This window comes from Notamacropus eugenii, chromosome 6, assembly GCF_028372415.1.
Source record: "Notamacropus eugenii isolate mMacEug1 chromosome 6, mMacEug1.pri_v2, whole genome shotgun sequence".
Classification (NCBI taxonomy): domain Eukaryota; kingdom Metazoa; phylum Chordata; class Mammalia; order Diprotodontia; family Macropodidae; genus Notamacropus; species Notamacropus eugenii.
The window spans coordinates 33,387,357-33,403,984 of NC_092877.1; the positions used below are offsets into that span (position 1 = coordinate 33,387,357).

The following is a 16,628-nucleotide window of genomic DNA, read 5'->3' on the forward strand; positions in this document are numbered from 1 at the left end:
GTTGCCCTCTTGCAGGGCTGCTGTTTCCTGTTTGCACACCACTGCCAGTGGAGGGAGAACCCTGCCATGACCCTTCCAACAGACTGCTGGATCTCATCACCTGGGAGCTGGAGCCTGATGGGGCACTAGACCGATGCCCATGTGCGACCGGCTTAATCTGCCAGCCACACAGGTGAGCTCTCCAGAAAAAACAAAACAAAAGCAATTTCTCATACACACCTTTAAATATTTCCCAATTCAAAGGGTGACATTAGAGAAAACAAGACAGCACAGTACAGCGTTTCCACTGTATGGTTTCCAGAGCATGGACTCTGGAGTCATAGAACCTGGGTTCAAATCTCAGATTTGATACAATGCCCTTGTGACCTTTGGGAGGCATTTAGCCTCCGTTCCTTGAGTTGGGCTTGATGGCTCCTAAAATCTCAAGTTCTAAATTTATGATCCTGATTTTGGCACAGTGGATAGAGAGCACTGGACTTGGACTCTGGAAGCTCAAATCTTGCCACAATTACTAGCTGTGTGACCTTGGTCAAGTTCTTTAAACTTTCTCAGCCTCAGTTTCCTTACCTGTAAAATGGGAATCATTATAGCAGGATCAAGTGAGATAACACATGTAAAAGTGCTTTGCAAACCTCAAAATGAGATATAAATGCTAGCTGTTAGCTATTCCATCCAAGTGGGTAGTTGCGTCATCGAACTAGTAGGGAGAGTGAGTAAATGTAATTACTGATTCAGATCAGTTGAATGTGTCAGGGACCCCTTGAATATTCCCATGCATGGAGAAATGAAAAAATATTTTTAATATTAAATTAATTAATTAATTAAATTATTAAAATGTCTGCAGAACTTCCATGATCAAGAGGCACCAAACCACCGTGTGCATGCTTTTGGCAGCATTGCTTGAGCCGTAGATATAGAGTTGAATACAGGAGCCTCACTGATGCTTCTGAGTTGGGATCTGGCCACCATTAAAGTGCCAAAGCCCGAGATTAAGATAGTCGCGCTGGCGAATTGTGACCAAATTTAGCTGCTTGCTTTCCAGGCACAGCTTGGTGTATGTGTGTGAACTATCCTTCAATAAAACAAGGCGTGAAGACAAAGACCATGCCATGACAGATGAGGGCCTTCTATTCAGCTTGCTGCCTGGAGACATTACTGAGGAGCAGGAAGAGGATGGAGATCTCATCCAGGAAGTCCGTAGGGAACTGGAAAACTTGGAGAGAGATCTTTCAGAGATCTCTCTAGATGAGCCTGCTGTGACCTCTGATCTGTTCTATGTAGATGAGATCTAAATCAACAAGGACAGCTTTGTAATCTAGTTTTTGACAACTGTAATTTGTGTATATTGTCTTGCTCCAAACACATTCACTGTTGGATAGAGGTGCAATTCAATAACTAATATATTTTGAGGGATTATTTTTCATGCATGTTCAGATGAGGTTTCTTTTTCAATGTGGTTTTTTTCAGTTAATTTACACATCTGGACCAAAAAAAGGTTGCACTGAAAAAAAAAGTTAGGCTTGCTATGCTTTTGGTCAGATGACTCAAAATTATGGGTATAAAAATGAATTCTTACTTTTGCACTTGCTCAGCTTAAATTACCCCCAACATTTAATATGAATGGTAGGGAAATGGCATTTCCCCCTTTAAAATGCTTTGAAAGCTTTTGGTAGGATGAGCTATAAAGGGAAACAATTTTCCCCACTAATGGTTTTTTTTTTAGGGACAGTGGAGTTTAGCCATGTACAGAATTCCTTGTAATTTTGAAAATATAATCATGGTGAAATGTTAACAAGAAGTTTCTGAGTATTCTTTACATTAAAAATCCAGATGTCCAAATCTTAAAAAAAAATCTTCAGTCAACTCTACTAAAAACTGAAGTGCAGCCGAAATGAAACATAGCTATAGAAGAGTCCCCCAAACCCTCTGAATTGAAGCATATTTGCTCATCAGTGATACATTCTCACCAACTTTCTGCACACAACTTCCTGGTAGAGACGTGGTATTTTAAAAGTTCTTTTATGGCATTAACCTTAGTAACCTGATATGACTGAGGTAAAATGAAAATACTAAAAAAGGAGGACTCTGTGCAGTTCTGCTTCCTTTACATCCAATTTACTTACAAGATGAGACATCCCCCTCATGATGTCATTGGTCCTCTTTGAGAATGAAGGACAAACAACCATCACCACCAACCCTCTGCCCTCAAAGAAGCCTCTTTGGGTGAGTTAGGATATTATTCTTCAGTTGCTATTGAACAATCTTAATAAAATGGAAAAGTGAGTTATTGAATATTTGCTGCCCCATTAGGTCTTTTTTTTTAAATCTAAGTTTCCATAAAAAATTAATAAAACCAATTCTTACAGACTATTAATGAGTGAGAGGCAGTGTGGCATAGAGTATGGAGATCATTCAGTCATTATGATCTGAGTTCAAGTTCCATCATGGACACATAATGGCTTTGTTACCCAGGGAACTCTTTAGAGATTCTGCAGATGGGCATTGATAGAATTGCCTCATGGGGTGTTCCTATACCAATAACATCATGGATTAGAGTCACTACCACTGCCCTCTCCCCCTACTAAAATGGGTGGGAATTATCTTGAAAAATTAGTTCAGTACCTTTCACTTAAATAAACCTATCATCCAAAGCTGCAAAGGGCACTTTAAACATCAGAAGAAAATATGGTCTAAAAAGTACACCCTTCCATTCTGAGGCCAAATGATGAACTATTAATCTAATTTTCTATTGCTAGTCCAAAAATATTTGAAAGATGGTATATCGATGATCAAGTAAAGATCATACGCAGCATGTACTGTGGATGACTTTCTGGGACCAAAAGCTAAAAATAATTTTGGGGTAAAACAACATTAATGAACTATTTCCAAAGATACTGAAAAAAATATCCACTATTAGAGATAACTGTGATTTTAAAACCACATTTTACAAAATATTTTCGGACAATACAGAATCTTGATTTGAAGGGGAACCTAGACATCAAATAGTTCAACTCAATGAAATAACCCTTTTAAATGTCTGTTTCCATAAAAACACATCCAAGTGACATGCTTATCATCTGAAATAGCTTTAAATTGTGTTCTTCCTTATAGTGAATGTCTCCCTAAAATTTCTGCTGAAGGATCAGTAATCTGCCCTCTATAACTATACAAAATTTTAATGCCCTGTGTTGAAATTTTTGAAGACAATGATGATCATGTTCCTTCTGTCTCCCTCTCTCAGATTAAACATTCCCAGTTCAACTTTTATGACTTCAAGTCTTTGGTATTAATACTGGCTCTGCCAAACTAGTTGTGACAGTGGGCAAGTCACTGAGCATTTTTGGATCTCCCACTGCTTCACCGGTAAAACAAGAGGGTTGTGCAAGATAGAGAAAGACTAAACTCTCTTTCAGCTATAAAATTTTCTGACCCAGGTGGTTTCCAGGCTTACGGTTATTTTTCTGGATCTATCGATAAATAGATACAAATATCTTTAGATATTTATCAAGAAAATCTCACTTGTAAGATAAAAAGCAAAGAAGTGAGGGCATCTGTAGTGGCCAGCATCATCCAACTCTTTTTATATTTTTACCTTGTTCTCTTCCTTTGATCCACTGTCTGAGGGGAAAAGTTTGCTTCATCAGTCTCACACATACTCAGTTTTGCCCATCGTACTAGTTCCTTTCCTGTTGCCTACACACCCAGGTGTCAGTCCTACTGACCCAGCTTGAAAATACTTGTACTTGACTGCCATTTCTCAAACTTCAGTTCTGTGCCTCTTTATTCCCTTTTACTGCCCAGGGGTTCTTAAGGATTAAGGTTAAGGATTGTCTTAACCTTTTTGATCCTTCAGCAGCCTGATAAATCATGTGTACCTTTTCACAGAATGTTTTTAAGTGCATATGATAAAATGCCTAGGATCATAAAGGAAACCAGTTCTATCTAGTTATTTTAAAATTTCATAGATCCTAGGTTAACTGATGCTAACCTTTATCTGTTCTAGGTATCTATTCTTACTTCTTCCAATTCCATTACAATACACTACATCTCAATCCGTTACACAAAGGCTAGTAGTGAACCAAGGCTTTCTACTTAGACTCATCAAGCTTACCAACAATCTTTTCGCTGATAAATCTAATGTCCTGTCTCGGACTTTGCAGCAGTTTTTAGCAGTTATTCACAACCTACTGGATAGTCTTCCTTCTTGGCTTCCATGACACTACTGTTCTTTCCTTTTTAGTTTCCCTTGCTGGGTCATCATTATCTTCCACCCTTTAAGGCATGGGTATCTTCCAAAGCTATACCTAGGGCTTCTCCTTGGTTCAATGATCTCTATACAGATGCAGCAGGCTGGATACAGCATTGGAATTGGAATCAGGAAGACCTGAGTTCAAATAAATCCTGACATGAGCTGTATGACCTTGGTCAAATCATTTAACCTCTTTCTGCCTTTCTTCATCTGTAAAATGAGGGTTTGGACTCAGTGGTCTTACACAGAGGTGTCAAATACACTCGCCATATTCAACCCACAACTCTTTAGGGTACAGACCAAACGAGATTAAAATGCAATTTGGGAAACATTTTAAATAAACCAAAAACGCAAGAAAGCATGTTACTGTGATTTTCTAAGTCAATATGCAACCTGCAGACATTCTCATGTATGGCTTGATATCCCCCCTCGCCCCTTTCTATTTGAATTTGATGCCCCCACACCTAGCAGGCAGCCTTAATCTCTAGCTTCCTACCACCAACTGCTTAGTGGACTTCAATCACCTGTATGTCCTACCTATCAGCAACTCATACTTAACATGTCAAAAGCAGAACTAGTTATCCACCCTAAACATGTCTCTCCCCCAAAAGTTCCTTATTTCTATCATGGGCATTACCAGCCTCCCAATCACCCAGGCTCCTGACATCAAGGTTGTCTGCCTCTTCTTTCTCTCTGGTTCATCACAGATGCTGAATTGCCACATTTTGTCAATCCCTGGCCCCCCTCCCCTCAGATTTCTCATTTTTCTTCCCACATTCTTTCCACTTTGAATAGTAGAGTAGAATAGGGGCTAGAAAGCTGACTTTAGAGCCAGGAAGCCCTCTGACACATACCACTCAGAGCCACTGGCTCTAGGTGAGTCCAACTACTCAGTGCTCTAGACAAAAGGTATCAGACTCTTAAATGGATTGCAATAACTCCTGGGATTTTCTAAGTTTGTATGTGGGCTGGAGGATGTTTAATCTTGCTGCTCTAGACCAGGGCTCTGAGAGTCTAGATAACTTCAAAGGCAGAAGAGGGGCTGACTTATACTAGGTAGAAGTTTTCATAACAAAGCCCAGGTTCAGTTCCCATCCCTATCCAACCATGTGGCCATTACCTTAAGGCCTTCAACCCCTTTCACCTTTCTTACTGTAGCTGCCTAATGTTTTCCTTCCAAATTTTTCTTCACTCACCTGCCAAAATAATTGCTTGCAGAATACAGGTCCAACCATGTCAGTTTCCATGCTCAAAAATCTCTAGTGGCTCGCTATTGCCCCTAGGAATAACACTACCCACATTGGAGCCTAATGTTTACTATTCCAGCCATCATGCAATTTCTGTTGAATGCTCAACACACCAGTGAAGCCGTACTTGACATTCTATCTACTGATAGATGTCCATGTAATATGCTGTTCCTTCTCAGTAGCCTTCATTTAAGGGTCAGTTCTGTTGTCACCTCTTTCAAACCACTTTCTCTCATTTCCTAGTTGTTAAGGACTCTCTTTCTTAAGTTACCCTCTTTTTTTTTTTTAAATACTTACCTGTGTGTATGGTATATCCTATTTTCTCCCCTACATGGCTGAATTAAGCTCTTTGAGGGCAGGAACTTGTCCAACGTCAAAAAGTTGGATTTTTTTTTGGCAGGACAAGAGGATCATTTAATGTTTATTTAACTGAAACGTCATTCCCAAAATATTGTGCCCATGACAGTCCAGAAATATCCCAAACTGTTCAGAATGCAATGGGCCTGTTTTATGTGATCTTGATGTATTATTTCCATGAATGCAGCCAAAGATTATGTAAATATTTTCAGCACCACTGTTGTTACATTTTGTCAAGGATACTAAAGTTACGGATGAATTCTGTGGTCACGGAACCACATGATGGCAACAGACCCACACTGGCGATGAAATCAGTGAACTTGATGCTTGCCATGCCTGCCTGCAAAGGCGCTGATGTGCCAAGCACTTCGATATATGCCCCATTCACTGTTTCATAAATGCAGGCAGGGAAGCAGTGTGCAGGCTCCCTCCTCCAGTGCACTCTCATTTCAAAGCCCTTTACTCTTTGGCACAGGCACAGGAGGGCCTAACTTCAGGTGCCGGACTGTGACCCTGGGCTTTGGAAGTTTTTGCTTTCTCTGATCTCCTACAATTCTAAGTCATGTTGGAGGCCAATCTGAGGTTATTTGAGAAACAAATTTGTTCTCAAATTCAGACTGTAAGAAACTAATTCCTCAGATGATGTTCAATTCTGAAATGTTAACAGGGTACCTAAAAGGTAAGTTCTCCTTTTCCTCAGATTATTTTAATTGCTTCCATCTTATACATACTATGTTGAGTAAATGTAACTACTACCTCGTGTTTTTAGAGACCCAACACATATTATTTGTCATAAAGCATGTATTTAAACAAAATTACATTCAACATCTGCTCAGATTCTAAAACCACAAAAGTTTAATAACTAAAATAACACAACAGAATGAACAAATGTTTTATTGGCATGTTCATTGTTGTAAACAGCATCTGGCATGAAAAAAGTTTACCAAAACCTTTTACTGATTTTATAAATTAGATGGCATTTCCAAAAATTATATAGAATTATTTTCATTGATATTTTATTGAGCAAAGCGAAAACTTGCTGATTCTATAGTCTTCGCAATGAATTCATGGTGACTGTATCTGTCTTGTACGATGACCTAATCTTATTAGCAAATTACTTTGTAAGATTTTAAGACATTTCCAAAAGTTAAACTACATGTTACTATAAATCAACTCCAAAAATTAAAGTGTGACTTACAAGGGTTCTAGAAGATTCAAACTTGGAGTCTTCAAAAATGAAAATGTACAAAAAAGGCAGCTGAATAAAAAAGCCTCATTAACAAAGAAAAAGAAAATCCTACAGGGCCCAGCATTGTGATAACTGAGAATTAACTTTAAATACGCTGCAATACTTTCAGATGTACACAAATGTACACAGTGAAAAATGATGTGGGAAAAGATTAGCCATGGTAAATATGTGAACTGCAATCTGGTAACTGAAAGGGCAAATTTTATTTACAGTGTTGGATGAAATAGTGAAATTCTTTCCTACATCTGAAACCTAATAAAGACCAGTCACAGTTACAATACTGCAGTAAACTGAGCCATCACCTGCTGGGAACTTGCTAAAGGGACCTTTCTGATGTGATTTTGAGAATAATGTTCCTAATACTTAAAAACAAAAACAAAAACAACACCCCCAAAACAAACAAGCAAACAAAACACCTTCACACTTCTTACTGTCACAGCTGGTTCTGACGATGATTCCATTAAGTCTTCAGCTCCTACGTCTGCTGTTTTCTGTGAGTTAACACAAGTTGCATTTACTTCCGAATTGTCAATGAGGTAATGTGTGTATCAGTGAAACAAAGAAAATCATTCATTCATTCATGGCCTTTGCACAGCTTTTATTATTAAGCTATGAATATCCTGTTTGAGGCTAGTTTTACTAGCTATTATGTGCACATTTTTGTCCTCATAAATGTTCACGCATTTCCCCCCACCCCCTTTCCTAGTTACAGGGTTTTTTATTTGCACGTCCCTTTTAGCTTTACAGTACATTTGCCTATAGTGCACAACATGATTCCAAGTCTGATCAGTGACCCACTGGCCACTGAGCTTCTGATTGGCCAAGGGCATCCCAATCAGTGCTGGTGTCGTTACTTTACCCCTAACGAGCGTCCGGCCATAACGGCACTACACAGTAGTAGCAAACCTTCCAATTACAACAAAAAGTCCCCCAGGGAAAATGCTCTACTAGAAGAATCAGTCTTGAGCCAGATCTTTATTTGGTGCTCCGTCCAGATAAATCTTTAGTGCTTTTTCTTTGCGAGGAGAGTAGGTGACACGATGTCCAGTTTTCTGGAGCCGGCTGCTTTCCTTTTTCATCAGTTCATTTCTTTGCTCATCTGTCAATTCCATTATTTCTTCAGTTTTATCCCTAAATTCAAACAATCACGTCTGTTAAAATTAATTCTTCAACATTTTACAAGGGAAAAAACACGTGGGTTTGTACAATGTTGATATAAACTGAAAAAACAATGATTAAACTAGTGAAATCTTCAGCTAGATGAATAACCAAACACTTCCCTACCTCCACCCTGCCCCCATTCGTTATTTCATTGTTACTCCTTACCTCATTTAACCAGGGAATGCTAGGATCCTGTTAGGAGTTAAAGGATCAGGCACTGATGTGGTTATAAAGTATGGTACACAGGCTGCCTATCTACAGAAAACGGTCTAGAAGGGCATTAATGAAAATGTGCCTTCAGCAAACAGTTAACAAGGACAGTTATATCCACATTAGCCCAGACTTGGTTTTACAAATATAATTACAGTAAAACGCAGTCTCACTACCTGCTGTAGCCAACAAGTACGCCATCAACATTACCTGTAAAATATCACTGCACCATCATCACAGATATACAGGGGCCACACATTCAGTGTGGAAACTTTAGGATTCCAATCCAAATCCTGGTGAATTTCTAGGACAGATATGTCACAGGGAAATGTTCCTCTGCCCTGAGAAAGAGAACATACTCCATGAATACATCATGCCAGCAGACATGATGGCACTCAGGCACATTATATACAGCACTGATCTCACCTTTGCAAATTCAATATCTTCTAAAGGTATCCCACTGATTTCGCAGAGCTGGGGGGAAAAACATAACCAAACATGTTTGTGATGACTTATTTTTCTCAGTTTTGAAGATAAAATCCCTTCTCCCCCAATGTATATAAATAGATTAAAATTCAGAGTGAGAAAGTATATGCTGTGTATAAGAAACCATTGTACTCCTTTGTTTTCGTTTTACCTGTTCTTTGCCTTCCAACCAGTCTAAAAATCAGAGTGATTGATTAAAAATGAGTCCAATAACTCAATAAGCTGATCTGGTGGTGGCAGTGGGTAAAAAGCTTTTCCAAGTATTAGCTGCCCCACAATCACAAAAGAAACATGTGGCCATGTCAAAGTTGAGACAACTGTTAGGTGCTTTCAATATTCCAACTCAAAAAATTGTTTCTGAAAAGCTCTTTAGCTCTAAAAAACCCCCCAAATCATGCCATCTAAAGAAAGAAGGAAAATGTAAGAGTGCATGACAGACAAAGGAAATTCACCTTCTCTCTCAGTTCATCAACGCTACTGCTTTCCAACACCACCTCTTGGAAAGGGTCCAGTCTCATCTCTGATGGCCTCCACCGCCTTGACAGCACAGCCAGTTGGGACATGGATTTCATCTTCTCCACCCCTAAGAAATTCAAGATGAAGAATTTATCTTCTTACTAAAGAGAAACACAGTTTATTTTGGTAAAACTTAAAGTAAGAAAAATGGAATTCTAAATACTGTCAGAAACTGAACTGGCAAAAAGTAAAGAACAGATAATGAGTATGTCTTTTTTTTAAACTCAAGTAGTTATAGTTACTTGTACAATTTCACTATTTTTCCCTACCTCTTAAACTAAGAGAAAGGAGGGTTACTAAGGAAACAAAGGTAATAGTGCTGCCAGACTGATGGAAATGCTGTCAGCCCTTTACCCTCCCCCGAGCCAGTAACAATTCTTCTGTTTCCTTCCAGAGTTGGTTACTCAAGTGCCACCTCTTCTATGGAGTCCTGCCTGACTACTCCCACTCACAGCTAGGGTTCCCTATAAGCAGTTTATTATAAATCCTCCTCAACACTGGTTATTTTCCCCTTAACTAAAATGTCAACCAGGAGGGTGGAGACCACATCCTTCCCAACCTATAGCACAGGGTGAGAATATACAAGGGCTAATTAAAAGTCCAAACGCCACTTCCCTTGTAATTCTCAGGTCCTGAGGCCTGACACTGCTTTGGGGGAGGTACCTGGACTAATACTTAGCCCTGATCAATGAAGAGGAGGAGTGGGGTGAGGGAGAGTCATCCTCAGTTGTCGGGACCTTTGACACAGCCTGCCTGTGTGGCCCTAGAGGGGAAGGACTTGCTCAGTAGGTGCTTATCTGCACAGGCAGAGGAAGCTCCTTACCTGGATCTCTCTACTGTAAAACCACAGCTACCATCAGAAAAATAAAATCATTTCTGTCAAACATACTTTTTAGATCTCACTGTTTCTAAAGAGGAGAGAATCCAAGTTTTTTCTCAAAAAGTTAATTCTTAATGTAATGCAAAATATGTCTATCGCTTGCTGCCTATTTATAGTCTGATCAAAACTTCAGTTTTTCCTAGTTTCTAAATAGTTCTGAAGACAATAATTTCCTGATAATGCATTGATAATACCATCAAGAGCTTCAAGGAAAACCTCCCAGTTGCTGGAAATATTAATATCCTCTTCATAGACATGATAATCCAAAAAGACGGTGCCAGGATTCTTCCATGTTTTTTTTCTTAGACGAAACCTAAAAAGTGTTTAGACATATTAAACTTCTCTCCCTTCAAAGTTTTTACCTTAAAAAACTGATGTAATGCCTAGGAGAAATGTTCACTGAAGAGGTGGGAAGATAAATGGCTACAGGAAAGGCGTACCTGAAAAGCCCCAACACTTGCCTTTGAGGACAGATCTCTGTGGTGAGGGCCATCGCAGACCCCAAGACCATTCTCCTCGTGTTACAAAGGAGGAAACTAGCCTCCTCATAGCCACGTGTTAGTGCTTTTTGAATGAAATGGAAGCACTACAATTCTGAACAGCTCAGAGAATTCTGAACTTGTTTGGCCGGGATGACAACTGGAAACGATGAATCTACGCATCCATTCTCCTTTAAACCCCGCCAGCAGAGCATGCAGATATCCTTTACCTGTCAATGCTGAGTTCCAGTCCACACTGTTCCCTGAGCTGGGGGAGGAGCTCTTCTTTAGACTGTCGAACAGTCATGCCTTTAGCAAAAACCGCATCCAGAAGAAACCTACAGGGCTGTAAATGCAAGAGAACTGGCGAGTGTCAGAATTCTTGAAGATACAGAGCTGCAGCATTCAGCTGTGCTGTCTCATACTTGTATACCAAAGAGAAAAAGAAGAAATGCAAGGAAATACGCTGGCTGAGAAGGCTCACACAACACTTAACACAAAACACACCAACTAGGGACCCATGGCAATCTGAGAGGAATTCAGCCAGGCAGCGGCAGCTTTGAGATATGCCTTCTATTACTGTACCACACTTTTATTTCTCTCTTATGCCATTATTTTACTTTACATGTCTCTTCCTCTTCAAGATACCAGTCCCCTTAAGCAGGAATCTAGCCTTTCCAATTCTTTGTGTTCCCCCACAGCACTACCACAGAGATGAAAATATTTGTTTGTTATTTAAGAACTGAGATTCAATTAAGATAAACATTCTAGTAAAAGGAAAAAATTTAAAAGACCACATGAATCTTTTTACTGTGAAATCCCTTTTGCACAGAATCCCTGCTCACCTTAGATAATCAAAAGTAGCTTTTATTCAACAGAATATGGGGGGACACCAAGACCTAAAAATCCTTTCTCTATCAAAGTCCTACTTTCAGATGAAGACTTTATTTTGATCAAACTTAGAAAGTTATGTTCGAAGGCAGAGAGAGGCTGTTATCTGCGATGGAGGCAGTAGCCACATCAATGAAATTGCTTATCATTTGGAGTAGCAAATGTTCCAAAAACATAAGAAGTTATCTTACTATGATTCCAAAGCGATGCTCCTTACCTCCTGCTCATTTACTAAAAGCTGGTACACTTTGACTCGGTACTCCCCCTTCTTCAGCGCTCTCCCCAATCTAATTGTAATCTACAAGTCAGAAACGACATGTCAGAGGAAGGGTAACAAAGACAAAGAACAACAGTTACTTAGGGCTTAGCTGACAGGACAGCAAAATTACATTTCAAGGTCCTCAACTTCACTTGGTAAGGAAAGGAACGAGTGATGCTCTCAAACCAACCACTCAAATCTGGCTCGAGTAATTAAATAACTATTTTCATTAACCTTGTTGTCATCTGAAAATGATGAAAGTGTTTCATTCAGTCGGACGCTCTCAAACTCCTGATTGCTGGCATAGACTCGAAAAACTTTGAAGTGAGAAGACAGAACTCCAACAAAGGGTTCCAAATGTTGTTTGAAGGCAGCCAGTGTGATTCTTTTATCAACATGCACCATCAACCCTAAGCAAAAATAAGATTTTTTACAAGTCTAATGACATAAATGCAACAATAAATGAAACATTTTTGCATTTTAAGTAGAAAAGTTGAATTTCATTCATGCAATCAACATTTAGGTGCTACACAGTACTTTACTGTTAAAAGAAGGTGCAATACTGAGTAAAACAACACTTGCTTTAAACTTGTTCTAAAGCAAATTCTAATAAAATGAAAACCTTTTTAGAGACGTTTGAGTATTGATTTCTATGAAGAACTAGAAAGCCAATTTCCTGAGTTTTCCTAGTAATTTCTGGTAAATATGGGGAAATAATGTATATAGCATATATCCTAAAAGATTACCATTGTTAAAATATTACCTGCTCATTAGCTCCTGGAACACTACTCCTGAAAGACATTTTAAAAAAATCGTCTCTTTGTCTCCCACTAAGACACTTTTTTAATACAGTTGGATGTCAAAGGGGAAAGATACATATAGATGGTTACATAAAACATCAGCAGGTTAATTTCAAGAAAAACAACAAGCATAAGTCTCGCTGTAGTTATCTTATATAAGCTGTTTGTTTACTAATTCTTTCTAAATTGTGGATCTTCCTGGAATACTACCCCAATTTATAGCATATTTCTATTATTCCAACAAAAAGCAAAAACTGAATATTGGTTACTTTAATTCACCATTCCTGCTATAAAAAGAAAAACAACAACACAGCATTAACACACATTTCTTCTCCTAACACCCAGCAAAGACTACAGTATTATATTTTTCTAGAAGGCAGGAATTGCTGTATAGTTTAAGTATTATAAAGGCTCATTTTGTGGGAGGGCAAAATGTGGCCTCCATGATATTAACTGCAAAAGTTCAGAAATATGCAGCCTAATAATAGCTCTAGTTTGCCTTAATTCATCCAAGAAGCATTTATTAAGTGTCTTATGTATGCCAGGGACTGTATAACTGCCACCCATGAATAGACGTATAAATTTCCTTTTTTCAAACAGTTGATATTTTTAGACCATGGAGTACAGTTCCATGAACTTACTACTTGTCCAGTGCTGTCCTAGCCTCTACTGTTCAAGTTTCAAGGGGTGCCAACCGAGTAACTGGTCCACAAAACTCCACTGAGAGAGACTGTAAACTCCTAAAAGCACAGGCCATGTTTTGTACTCTATGAAGTACCCAGCATGGTGCTTTATTCAGATGCTACATGAGTATCTGTTACTCGATACATATCATGATTTATACACTGTCCAGGCTAAAAAGGCTATCATACTATTTCAGCTCCTAATCCCTGGAACATCTGAGTTGTTCCTTCTTAATGCCTACATACTTTGGTCTCCACACTCAAAAATGTAGGAAACATTTCTAGTACAGAGGTAGTATGGCTTTTTTACACAGGTACAAAACTTTCAAATTTTTTTTCAATCATTCATCCTCACTGTTTTCAGAAAAAGGTCCCCATGAGGACCAATAAATTTCCTAGTTCATATCTGAAGGCTAAGGGTTCATTTTTCAACAAATATTATTTGGATTATTGATCACTCAATGAATTACTTTACACTTGCCTGGACAAAAACCTATCTCTGTCTGCAACTATTCTATTCAGTCACATGATCTTGTGAAACATTCTGGAAGCTTCGGGCCATCAGTCTCATTATTTCACAATCTAGGAACTTAAATGTTATCTGCCAATTTGCAGAATTCCTAGAAATCTATCTTAAAATTATTTATAAAACCATGATAAACTAGACCCAGCCACACTCACTGAAAGATCTTATTTTTTACAATTTTCTTTTCAAAGACACTTGTGTTTATCCCTAAATTGTGCTTGTTATCTCCAAATTCTGTGATAAAAAAATTTGTTACACAAAGCCTAAAAAAAATCAAGTTGCAATTAAATCAATCACTGTAAATGACTCCCCATCAACATCTCAACATCCCTATTGCTCACTTAGATGATTTTCAAGTCATTTTGTCGGATGTGGCTTTCCTTCCTAGAAATAATGCTGATGTGACATCTATCAATCTAATGGTTCTTTATCAAAGCTTCTCCAAACTTTCCCAGAATTTTTAGTTTTAGGGAACCTGTTGGAAGCCTCCTTAGGTTATACTGGTAATTTGCTAACTGAAATTTGCTACTTGTAACCAACTAGTTACAACCCTTACCTGATAAGGGAACTGATTTGCCCTCAAGTCTTGGGTGGGAATATAATTGTACCTCACAAGGTACAAGGAAGGAAAGTGTGGGTAGAGAATCCCATCTGATTTCTCTAGCTACATCACAGCTCCAGATTTTCATCAAGTTTCTTCAAAATTCTTGGTTAGAGGTCATCAGGTTCTAATACTGGCTACACGTGGTTTGTCAATTAACTTTACAACAAGGGTTCTTAACTTTTTTTGTATCATGTCCCTCACAAACTTACCTTTGGTGGTCTGGCAAAGCCTACGGATCCTTCTCAAAATAATGTTTTTAAATGCATAAAATAAAATATTTAAGATTACAAAAAAATCCAGTTATATTGAAATACAGTGACCCAAAACTTAAACAAAAAAACTAACCTCACAGAGCACAGGTTAAGAACCCCTGCTCTAGAACATTGTGTATTTCCTATTTTTGGTCTACTGCCTTTGACTCTCCTTAATATCCTCCTCAGTAAAGACTGAGGCAAAGATCTGACTTCTTATTTCAATCCTTTTTCTATCCCTTAGATGTCTTATACATTGTGATCACAACTAATTGTCAGAAAGACTTTTTCACTGATGTATTTTAAAAAATTTATTATTATTGACAAGTGGGGTATACCTTAGTTTTGTTCAAACTTTTGCTTAGCAAAATGAAGAGATCTTTTCTTTAATTTCACTTTTCCAGCTATTCATAAAGATATTTTCTTTCTTTTCTTTCCCACAACAGGGTAATTTAAAAAAAAATTAGAATACTTTACTCCTGGATTTTTGAATATGACATACTTTTTTAATAGTCTCCATGCTTTCTTGTGTTACTTATTTTTAAAACTATTCCTATTTTGCCCCAACCAAAAACCATCATTTATCACAATTCCCTTTTCTAAAATGAACAGTAATTTTAACCTCTTTTGCCAGAAAGGCTCTATATGTTATCTGTATGTAAATTCACCAACTTAACTTTACCAAGAAAATTATAACAAAAAGCTATAAAGGCAAGGTGGTTTTTTTTTTTTTAACAACTTTGCATAAACTTTACAGCTTTCACAAATGAATTTAGAAGTGACTATAATGAACTCCTGGCTTAGCTAAAGACTGCTTACATATACATCTAATTGCAATATTAAGTAAGACGAACACGGGTACTGACTTGTGAAGCTTTAAAGAATTACATACATTTATGTCCTTCCCCAGAACCTTCATCTGCAGCATAGGACTCTGCTTTGAAATACATGTACTGTGTCTCTGCCCTACTCTTGCCACTTTCATCATATTCGCTGTCAGTTCCCGAGTCTTCTTCGGCTGTATCCCAGGTCTCCTTTTTTCCTTCATTTGCCTTAGATCTTCTACTACTTGTGATACTGTGAGAGTCAAGTCCATTAGCCAGAGGGACTGGGGCACTGTCTGCATTGCACAGCGTGTCACTGCTGTGACTGGAACTGAGAATGTCACTGTCCACAGAGCTTGTACTTCTGTCGTTGTTCATGTCAGAGTCTGACCGCTCTTCAGACTGGAAGTTTTCTGGATCAGAAGTCTGAATCTGCTGCTCAAGTTCTCGGTTATCTACCGATCCCGAAGAGTCTCTCTCATTGAGAGGTGATTCAATGTTTTCAAAATCACTTGTCTCTGTACTTTTGCTACTGTCTCCATTATCCCCATCTTGGTGCTGCTGCAGAGACAAGCTTTTAAGTTTTTCAGTACTTTCTTCTAAGATCGCCTCTACAGATTTGAGGCTCCCCAGAGGTCCTTTACCTCTTTCACAAGCATCATCTACGTGGCCAGAATCCCCACCAGCTTTCGGGTATGCTGTCCTTTTAGAATGAGATCCTGGAGACTGTTCAGGTAATAAAACAAACAGTCTGATTGTATTTGCATGTCGATCCAGCAGTTTCCACAAATGAGAGTCCGTAAAGGCCATCTGGCGATCCAAAGATTCAGAACTTTCGACAAATACCTAAACATTAAGGCAGAGAGTTCTGTTATATCATTGTAGTCTCAGGTTCTCAGCCATCACATGAGAGTTATAGTACTCAAACAGAAGGATACATATTGAATTGGAAAAAA

The 16,628-nt window shown here is 38.4% G+C and overlaps 2 protein-coding genes across 6 annotated transcripts in view; one reads left to right on the forward strand and one right to left on the reverse strand.

Annotated features, from left to right (window-relative positions):
• DKK3 (dickkopf WNT signaling pathway inhibitor 3) overlaps positions 1-3,261 on the forward strand; it is a 63,836-nt gene extending 60,575 nt beyond the window's left edge. Inside the window, exons 7-8 of the mRNA XM_072619428.1 lie at positions 16-172; positions 1,043-3,261. Coding sequence (XP_072475529.1) covers positions 16-172; positions 1,043-1,292 — 407 coding nt within the window. The 3' untranslated portion in view covers positions 1,293-3,261. The remainder of the gene's footprint in view (positions 1-15; positions 173-1,042) is intronic.
• Positions 3,262-6,731: 3,470 nt separating this feature from the next.
• USP47 (ubiquitin specific peptidase 47) overlaps positions 6,732-16,628 on the reverse strand; it is a 105,925-nt gene continuing 96,028 nt past the window's right edge. For all 5 annotated transcript variants that reach the window (XM_072619424.1, XM_072619422.1, XM_072619423.1 and 2 more), the window contains 9 exons: positions 15,741-16,518; positions 12,219-12,394; positions 11,943-12,023; positions 11,065-11,180; positions 10,550-10,668; positions 9,412-9,542; positions 8,900-8,947; positions 8,684-8,814; positions 6,732-8,233 (listed from right to left, as the gene is read on the reverse strand). In XM_072619424.1, the coding sequence (XP_072475525.1) occupies positions 8,059-8,233; positions 8,684-8,814; positions 8,900-8,947; positions 9,412-9,542; positions 10,550-10,668; positions 11,065-11,180; positions 11,943-12,023; positions 12,219-12,394; positions 15,741-16,518 (1,755 nt within the window). In that variant the 3' untranslated portion in view covers positions 6,732-8,058. The remainder of the gene's footprint in view (positions 8,234-8,683; positions 8,815-8,899; positions 8,948-9,411; positions 9,543-10,549; positions 10,669-11,064; positions 11,181-11,942; positions 12,024-12,218; positions 12,395-15,740; positions 16,519-16,628) is intronic.